A 9,519-nucleotide genomic window follows, 5' to 3' on the forward strand; every position below is an offset into this window, starting at 1 on the left:
TTTTTTTAGTGGATGGTGGTAGGGTCTGAGTATATGTATATCCTTGACTACTTGGAACTCATAGAGACCCACCTGCCTCTGCTTCACAAGTGTTGGCATTAAATGCGTGCTCCACCATGCCCACCCTCACCTTTTTTTAACAGAAGAAAGATTGATGTACTTTATTTTCCCTCTAACTTCCCCCCTTTGCTGGAATAGTCAAATAGTTTCTGCCTTTGTCTGGCAAAGTGTCTGTGCCTTTCATTTTACTTTTATTTTGTCGGAGTAAAGGATGACAATGTGGTGGCACAAGCCTATGATCTTAACACGCAGGAGGCCAGGGCTGGAAGAGTATAAGTTCTGGTCCGGCCTGGACTTGTTACTAGCACAGCATCACAAGCAGATTAAACCTGCTACCTTTAAATCTGCTGGCCTCTGTTTGATTGCTTTTGCTGTTAGTTGATCTATAGTGAATTGGGGTTTCAGGGTGCTTATCTCCAGTTGAGTGAAGATCTTCATAATTGAAAATGTTGCTGTGAAAGATGACAGCCACTGACTTCTCTTGTTGTTGATTGTAGAAACCATCATAGCCTTTGCCTGGGAACCCAATGGCAGTAAGTTTGCTGTGCTTCATGGCGAGGCCCCTCGGATATCTGTCTCCTTCTACCATGTAAAGAGCAACGGGAAGATCGAACTCATCAGTAAGCAGTCTGCCCTCAGGCTCCCTGTAGAGAGCTTCTCGGGCTTGGATTGCCAGTGTGGGTCAGATGATAGGCAGGATGCTAAGGTTGGGGTTACTTGGAACAGAGGGAACACATATATCCTCATGTAATTAAAAGACACTCTCCCATTTGACATGGAGACAGCATGTATCCTTGCTGGGGCTCCCCAAGGGCTACTACTGCTCACTCTTGTCCTTGTGTCATGACAGCCCACACAAGTCAGCGAGTTTAGGGCTCAAGGCAAGCCGAGCTACGCAGTGTTGCCCTCATTGGGGTGGATCTGCAGGGTTGCCCCAGGCTGTGTTCCATATGCTTCTAGGAAGCCAGCACCTTGTTCCCTGTGCTGTAACAGTCGTGCCAGGGCTTTCTTGGACTTGGACTTTGTGTATCTTACGAGTAGCTTCTGAGACCCGTGAAATGTGCTTTCCCTTTACCTGGGTCTAATTTTTTGTGATAGAATCAGTTGTCTGTGTTGCAAAGTCGATTATGTTGTTGATTCTCTTAGATGTATAAAATGTGGACAGTTGCAAACATTATAACAACACCAGGAAAGGTGCTGTTTCCCGACTCTGTGTGTTATGTCTTTCTTTGGGCTGTCAGCACTAGGCTCACAGTCAGTGCTTCACTGTGCATTGGAGCTAGATGGGACAGTTGTCTGTAGCTCTCGGAATGTGAGACTCTTGCCCCATCAGAACCAATATGGCTGTAGTGCTAGGACTTCACCCCCCTCTTACTCTACTGCTTCTGAGTCCCGTGGCCAAGGAGATACCCAGATGTTAATCCCCTGTTTGAAGGCAGGTGGCTGGCTAAGAGAGGTCTGAAGGTCTAGGGAAGGAGTGACCTGGGGAGTCACCCGATTTGCTTTGCCAGCTTCCCCTAGTGCTGGGTGACTGGGAAGATGATAAGCTTGAGGTTCTGTGAGAACACTGAAATGGTGACTTGATTAGGTTAGCCTTGGTGTTATTGAAGTCAGGTCTCTGAAGTCTGGTAAACACCAAGGACTCCAGAGGTGAGTCACTGCTATAGTTACTGTAAGTGCATTCTTTGTCCAGTTGCATGTGAAGTTGAAAACAGTATCCACCATACTTCTATACCAGTCAGCACCCATCACCCTTAAGCATGCTTCATGACTTCATTTCTAACTGAATGGAGCAATTGTTTTAAAGTAGTTCTCCTAAGGTGACCAGTGGGTATGTGGACTTGTCTTTGCCAGCCCTCCTCAAGGGTAGCACTGTCTTAGCTAGAGAGGCACTGGCACAGTCCCCTCATAGGTCTTGCTTTTCTTGCAGAGATGTTTGACAAGCAGCAAGCAAACACCATCTTCTGGAGTCCCCAGGGACAGTTCGTGGTGCTGGCCGGGCTGAGGAGGTGGGTCGGGGCCCTGCCCACTATGGCAAGCAACACCCTGCCTCCTTAGGGTTTGTGTTGAGATGGAGCATCTCACTTGATAATTGTCACAGCTGAGCCTCTGGCCAAACCAGGTTGATCGCAGTAGTGACTTGCAGATGACAGCTCTTCTGTGATCATAGCCTTATGTTCTCTCCTGTGAATCCCGTGTCTTCCAGTGGGACAGATGCTTAGCTGGAGGCAGCCTTGCCCTTTGTGGTTGGGGTGCCTTTCTCTTGCTCCCCTGCATTCCATCTGAGCACATAGGAGTAGTGAGCAAATCCAGCCTCGACCTCTGGTGGGAAGGACTGCCGTGGATTGCTCCCACTGTGGTGTGCATGTTACCCTAGCTCTGGAGGCTTCCTCAGGTACCACCTTCTCTAGATGCCACAGATCACTCGTGCACATCATGTCCTGATCCCAGTCTCATGAAATTTGTCACTGTGAGGACAATAGGGTTAAAGTCCAGGGAGCTACAGCCCAGCAGAGAGTGGGCATCTTGGTCCTTGTTCCTTCCCCACCCTTGTGACTCAGTGGAAGTTAGGGGCATTGGACCTCTCAGGGTGGAGATGCAGGGTGATTGTGGGATGCAGCTGCCTTGTCATCCCACAGCATGAATGGTGCCTTGGCGTTTGTCGACACTTCAGACTGCACTGTCATGAACATTGCAGAACATTACATGGCCTCTGATGTTGAGTGGGACCCAACCGGCCGCTATGTGGTCACCTCTGTGTCGTGGTGGAGCCATAAGGTAGGTGGCAGATGCTGGGCCCTCCGGGAATGAAGTCTCTCAAGGCTGGTGACAAACTGTGGTATCATTGTATCCAGGGACCCTGGGTGAGAGGATACTACTTAAAAGCCTTTGCAGCTTAGGGAACCCATCTGCTCCAGAGGGGTCAACTGCCAGAGCATGGGCTGCTATGCCTCCTGAAGGCAGACTGCTTTCTGTGTTTACCGATGGGTGGACACTTGAGCCATTCTGTGCAAACAAAGCCTGTAAGCTCAAAGGGCTCCAGCTGGTGAGAAAGAGCTGTTGTTTCCCAGATGGCTTTGGGTAGTGTCTGGAATAGCATTCTCTATGTTCATCATAGGATGTGATGCCCTCCCAGATGTCAGTGCAACATGGCCCATCCCAACACTTGTTTAGGATTGATTGACTGATCGATGTATTTATGGTTTTTCGAGACAGGTTTTTTCTGTGTAGCGCTGGCTGTCCTGGAACTAGCTCTGTAGACCAAACCAGTCTGGCCTGGAACTCACAGAGATCCTCCTGCCTCTGCCTGGAATTAAAGTGCTGGGAGTAAAGGTGTGCGCTACCGTGCCCAGTTTAGGATTTTTTTAATTAATTTATTTTTTATGTGCATTGGTATGGGTATAGGATCTCCTGAAACTGGAGTTAGAAACAGTTGTGAGTTGCCATGTGGGTGCTGGAAATTGAACCCAAGTCCTCTGAAGAGCAGTCAGTGCTCTTAAACTGCTCAGTCATCTCTCTAACCCCTTGTTTAGGATCTTACAGGACTGGGGGTGCCAGTGCATAACACTCACCTACCATGCAGAAGGTCCTGGGATCTATCCCCCGGGACCCTCCCCCCCCACACCAAAATGGGGGTGTGTGAAACTCTTAAGTCCCATGTGGGACCACTCTGTTCAGTCTACAAAACTTCCAGAGCTCAGCATTTGGGTTGAGGCAGTGCTTCGTTGAGTCTTGCTGGGAAAGACAAGGTTAGCTGGCTAATCTGTGGCTGGCGCTGTCAATAGTTGGCACTGCTGGGAAAGTTTTCTTGTCTCAGGACTGCACTAGGAGGAGCACTTGCTGACTGCTATTGACATGGTATTCTTAGATCATTGTGTGTTTGCTCATCACCTTCCCTGCCAGAGGATGAGCACAGTCAGGTGCAGGTTTTGTGTTTACAGTGTGCTGAGTACAGGTTGGTGCTCTGGCTACTAAGAGTAAAGGTGTCATGGTGGCCTTGCACATTTTGCATGATGGACCCCACTGACCTGTCTAGGTGGATAATGCTTATTGGCTGTGGACCTTCCAAGGACGCCTTCTCCAGAAGAACAACAAGGATCGCTTCTGCCAGTTGCTCTGGAGACCAAGGCCCCCAACGCTCCTCAGCCAGGATCAGATAAAGGTCTGTGGTCCCTGCCTGGTTGGGGTATGGGTGGAGTTGTGGCACTGAAGGAAATAAAGCATTTGTCCTGTGACTGGTAAGGGGCAGTGAATGGGGAGTGGAGGTAGGACATGGAGAGGGCGTCTGAAGAGATGTAAGGCCAATGAGACCTGACCTGGAGCAACGTCAGGCACTAACTCTAAAGTTGCAGGCTTAGCAATACCTACAAGCTCAGGAGGCTGAGGCAGGAGGATCATGGGTTCTTCCAGACTCTTCTGTATAGTAAAAGATAACCCTATTCTTCCTGTCTGTTCCCCACTCCCCAGAAAACCCAGGAGTCTGACTAAGCCACACAGGCTATAAATAAGCCCTAGTAGAATTGGAAGAGCTAGGCAGGGTTAGGTGATGGGATAGGCTTGTGGTCTTAGGTCAGAACTGGGAGCGACTCACCCTAGGAATTGTCTCCATGAGATGAGACTCCCCAGCCGGTCATGCTAGTGCCCTGGGGCTGAATCCTCTTAGTCCTGGAGGCTGTCGGTGTACACTGGCATCTGAAGACAGCAGTTGCGGTTCAGTCCTAAGAGACTTGTCTTGGTTTCAGCAAATTAAAAAGGATCTGAAGAAATACTCTAAGATCTTCGAGCAGAAGGATCGCCTGAGCCAGTCCAAAGCTTCAAAGGTGAGCCTGAGGGGATGCTAACGGGTGCGCATCCCTGTCTGGGCCTGGGCAGTAGTGAGAAGGGTGTGCCAGGAACCTGATCTGACTTGTTCTCTCACTCGTGAGGTGGCAGTTAGTAATGGGCAACAGGGCCAGCACTGGTGCATGGAACCAGTACCCACTAACACTGGGTAGAAGCTGGCTTTTCCTTGATAGAAGCAGGAGGTTCTAGGATCCAGAAGAGAAATGAGGGTCCCACTTAAGGAGGTTCTATGTAAGGCTTGCCCAGCACAACAGAGCTGGAATACAAGACTCCGCTTGCCCTCTTCTAAACTTCAACAGTGGTTGCTAAACACAGAGGATGGTGGCACTGTGGTTTGTGGTTGAGCAAATGTGTCTTGCTCATCCCTACAACCTTCCCCACATGATAGGAACTAGTGGAAAGAAGGCGGACCATGATGGAGGACTTCCGGCAATACCGAAAAATGGCCCAGGAACTCTACATGAAGCAGAAGAACGAACGTCTAGAACTACGGGGAGGTAACCAAGCTTCTGGGCATGTCTGCAAGTGGAGTAGTCCCTCAAGGGTGTGGACTAGAGAGCCCTGCAGCTGACATTGCAGCCACCAGGGGTCAACCTGCTCTTTGTTGTCTTAGGGGTGGACACTGATGAGCTGGACAGCAATGTGGATGACTGGGAGGAGGAGACCATCGAGTTTTTTGTCACTGAAGAGGTTATTCCTCTGGGAAGTCAGGAGTGACCTCAGCACTGTGGTAAGAGCTGTGAGTGTGAAGAGAGCAGTGGGTGCCTGCTGAGTTAGACCACAGCATAGAAGACACCCAGGAAGGTGGTGGTTGGTAGGGAGCTTGGGAAGAAGTGGGGGCTGGCATGAGGGCAGTACTACAAGAAGGAGGATCGGGCACAGTGCTGTCACCCAGTGTTGGTAGTGTTGGTACAGGCCACAGTACAGGAGTGAGTGTCTGCCTGTGTGTAGTGCTAAGCCTCGGGGTGATGGGAGTGCTACTGACTGATCTGAGGCCTCCCCATGGCCTGGAGTGTGGTCAGTGAAGAATCCAGCTGTTTTCCCCTTGCTTTGTGACTGACTAAATGTGGCTCATCTGTTGCAGTGTCACTGTGCTGTGCCAGGATCCGAGGCCACCCTTCACAGAGAGCCTTGGGCGGGGTTCTCATTGTGCTCTTTCTCTGGACTGCGAGTGCGCCCGGGGTTCTTCCATCCCGACACAGCTCTGTGCCTTCAGCCCCTGGGTCCACAGTGGGGACACTTGAGGCTCCGCTCTCACTTGCCCTGTTTGGGTTTTTATGCCGTGTCTGCTGTGGGCCTCACTGCAGTTCTCCTGGTCGCTCCTTTCACTTCTGCTGCCCGTGGTGTTTCCAGAGCCTCTACCTGCAGCTCAGTGGAGTTCCCGTTCACAGACTCACTGTCCCTGCTTGTGGCCTGGAGACCTTCAAGGGGACTGCACGCCCACCACTGACGTGTGCCAGTAGATCTGGAGGCACCCCAACATCTTGCGCCTGTTCAGATTTTGCAGGGCCTCTGCGCAGGTTGGATGTGGGAATAAAACAACCCTGTGTGAAAGTGTTGTCTTACTCCTCTTTGCAATTTGTAATGGCCTTGAGGCCTGCCATTCCTGCTCCTAAGGGTGAGGGTATTTGCACACTTGCACCTGGCTTGTTGAGAGCTTGTCTGAAATCTGGCCAGGAGCTAGTGTACCAGATCCCAGATGCAATGTCTTCCATCTGTTTCTGTGAGAAAATATTCATCTTACCCTAACAGAACCCTTTAGGTTTTCCAGACCTGGATAAGTTGGAAAACAGGTACAGAGGGGGTCAGCCACTTAGACACACACTTCTGTAGTTACCTAGTGTCCAGTAGTGAAGACAGCGTACTGGTATAGATGGGCTCTACACAGAGTGAGCTGTGACCAAGCTCTATGCAACCTGCTTCTCTCAGGCTCCCACCTGTTCTGCATCTTTTGTGACCAGAGAGCCACCTCAGGCTGGGCTCACAGCCATGGTGTGCCTGCAGAGCATGTACCTCCAGCAGAGGACAGAGATCAGTGATTTGAGTGCATCATTCTTGGGAGGTAGTTCACTTTTCCTCCTGGGTCTTAGGTTCTTTATTCCTTTGGACTCTCTGAGGTTCCATCATGGTTGCAAGACCTTCAGCAGCTTGACCTACCTATTGGCCACTTCCATGTTCTTTAAACACCTTCCAGTTTCACAGCAGTGAGATGAAAAAGGCGCACACAGAGCATATTTTCAGGTGTTTTGGTTTTTTGAGATAGGGGCAGCTTTGATTATCTTGGAACTAGCTCTGTAAGCCAGACTGGTCTCAAACTCACAGAGCCTGCCTCTACCTTCTTAGTGCTGGGATTAAAGGTGTGGACTATCTTCCAGATAAACTGTTTTTTTTTTTTTAAAGATATATTTATTATGTATGCAACGTTCTGTCTGCATGTTTGCCTGCAGGCCAGAAGAGGGCACTATATCTCATTACAGATGGTTGTGAGGCACCATGTGATTGCTGGAAATTGAACTCAGGAGGACCTCTGTTCTTCCATAGCCAGTGCTCTTAACCTCTGAGCCCACCCCTTATTCTAAATAGTTTTACTTTCATAGTATTGTGTGTGTGTTTGTATATGCACACACACACACGAGTGCACAGATTAGTGCTGTGCATGCTTATGAAGGTCAGGGGAACCTGCAAGAAGCACTTCTTTTGTGTGCATCCTAGGAATTGAACTTAGGTCTCCAGACTTGTGTCTCTGCCCGCTAAACAGCTCCTGAGCCTGGCTCTTAGAGATACGTTTTGTTTGCCTTTGCATACTTTGTATTTGTGCCATATGCATAAAGAGGACAACTTGGTAGAAGTTGAATTATCCTTCCTCTGTGTAGTTCCCAGGGATGGAACTTAGGTTGTCAGCCTTCATGGCAGGTGCCTTTCCAGTTCCCAAACCTGGCTCTTAATAGCTTGTGCCACCCCGGGTTGGTTACCTGTGTGACATTGCTGGTGCAGTCTCTTTGGCCAGGCTGTGGAGTTCACAGAACAGGATGTCCCCAGGGATTTCATCCTTAATCCCTCTCAAGTGTTCAGACAGACACTGAAGACTGGAAATTCACCAGAAATTTGTCATCTATGAAAGACCCTGGCAAGATTACTGACAGCTGAAATTTGCTTATTTGGTTTCCACTGTTGCTGTTTTGTCCCCTTGAGTAGGAAGCCACAAGCGCTGACCTGCTGCCTTGAGGTAGCCCCTGTATGGGTGACCATTGCTCCTGGGCGCCACACTGCAGGGTTCTGTAAAGTGGACTTATCCTTAGACCAGAGGCTTCTGTGGCATAAGAGGAACATAGAGACAGGGTGAACAGTGTTCTTGTCATGGTCCTCATATGATGCCATCTGTGAGGTCTGTCTGACTACTCGAACTACTCAAACCATGAGGGCTCTCAGGTGGGGGTGACAACAGGTTAGTAAATGAGCTCAATGCTGGCTCAGCTCCACCTCTGGGGACCCAGCTGATGTCACCAGAGTGAGCCTGGGGAGCAGGGCGGGGCTGATCTGGGAAGATCTCCTTGCCTCCGAATTTGCTAGGTTATCTGAGGGCCCTCCAGGAGTTCTGACTTGTAGCATGCCTTCCTACCAGACCACAGACCCCTCTCCAGCTCTGGGCAGCCCAGCCCTGAGGGAGATGGAACCCAAGGATCAGCAGCTCATGGTGAGTACCCTCACTCATGTCCTCTGCTAACTCCAGCCCCTTCCTGCCTCTACCCCTAAGAAACCTTAAACCCTTTATTTGCCATGGATCAGGTCTCGTGAGCCCTTTTAGGGACTAGTGTCCCACTCCTGGTTCCTACTTTCCTGGGACCCAGTGGTTCACATACATTCTCACCCTGATTCTCTAGACCCTTCCTTGTCCATTCCTCCGTCCTCAGAAAGCCTGGGGTTTGGACTATGACCCCAGCTGTGGGGTAGCCCTCATCCTGACCCACTTGTCAGGCTACTTAGAACCCCACTAGCTCCTGTGACTGGTTAAGACAGAGACTGGCCCCTGTGTCATCTAAATATACCCATCAAAGATACCCTTATACATGGGCTGGGCAGAATTGAGGGACATGCAAAGCCCAGGTTCCCTCTTCTAAATGCTCATAGAGGACTGGACTGGAAGATGCAGGTGTGTTTTCTTTTTGATCACAGTTAAGACAGGCAGCTGTGTGACCTTGGGCAAGCTGTTCCTCTGTTCCATGACAATGATGTCACCAGCGGTTCCTCAGAGCCTTTCTGGGAGGCAGGAACAGCTCCATGCAAGTAGGGTCTAGGTTTGAGTGAGGGTAAGGCAGGTGGATGGAAAATGGAGTTCCGCTGAGGGTCTTGGTGCTGCCTGTGCCCTGTCCACAGGTGGCTCTTCGGATCCGCCCACTCAACAGTACAGAACTGGAGGAAGGAGCCACCGTCATTGCCCACAAAGTGGGGGACCAGGTGAGACTAGAGGACACGAGGCATTCACTCCATCAAGAGGTACATCGGGGCAGAGCTGAGCTGACAAGCACTTCCTACACAACTCTGTGTGTGTGTGTGAGTGTGTGTGTGTGTGTGTGTGTGTGTGTGAGAGAGAGAGAGAGAGAGAGAGAGAGAGAGAGA

At 50.2% G+C, this 9,519-nt stretch overlaps 2 protein-coding genes across 2 annotated transcripts in view; both read left to right on the forward strand.

Annotated features, from left to right (window-relative positions):
* Eif3b (eukaryotic translation initiation factor 3 subunit B) overlaps window positions 1–6,456 on the forward strand; it is a 24,426-nt gene extending 17,970 nt beyond the window's left edge. Inside the window, exons 12-19 of the mRNA XM_005367981.2 lie at window positions 558–680; window positions 1,991–2,069; window positions 2,700–2,838; window positions 4,097–4,222; window positions 4,803–4,880; window positions 5,291–5,399; window positions 5,516–5,632; window positions 5,987–6,456. Of these exons, the coding sequence (XP_005368038.1) occupies window positions 558–680; window positions 1,991–2,069; window positions 2,700–2,838; window positions 4,097–4,222; window positions 4,803–4,880; window positions 5,291–5,399; window positions 5,516–5,619 (758 nt within the window). The 3' untranslated portion in view covers window positions 5,620–5,632; window positions 5,987–6,456. The remainder of the gene's footprint in view (window positions 1–557; window positions 681–1,990; window positions 2,070–2,699; window positions 2,839–4,096; window positions 4,223–4,802; window positions 4,881–5,290; window positions 5,400–5,515; window positions 5,633–5,986) is intronic.
* A 2,053-nt stretch (window positions 6,457–8,509) lies between these two features.
* LOC101994742 (kinesin-like protein KIF19) overlaps window positions 8,510–9,519 on the forward strand; it is a 55,079-nt gene continuing 54,069 nt past the window's right edge. The window contains exons 1-2 of the mRNA XM_005368067.1: window positions 8,510–8,596; window positions 9,277–9,357. Of these exons, the coding sequence (XP_005368124.1) occupies window positions 8,510–8,596; window positions 9,277–9,357 (168 nt within the window). The remainder of the gene's footprint in view (window positions 8,597–9,276; window positions 9,358–9,519) is intronic.

Source organism: Microtus ochrogaster, unplaced genomic scaffold, assembly GCF_000317375.1.
Source record: "Microtus ochrogaster isolate Prairie Vole_2 unplaced genomic scaffold, MicOch1.0 UNK27, whole genome shotgun sequence".
NCBI classification, from domain to species: domain Eukaryota; kingdom Metazoa; phylum Chordata; class Mammalia; order Rodentia; family Cricetidae; genus Microtus; species Microtus ochrogaster.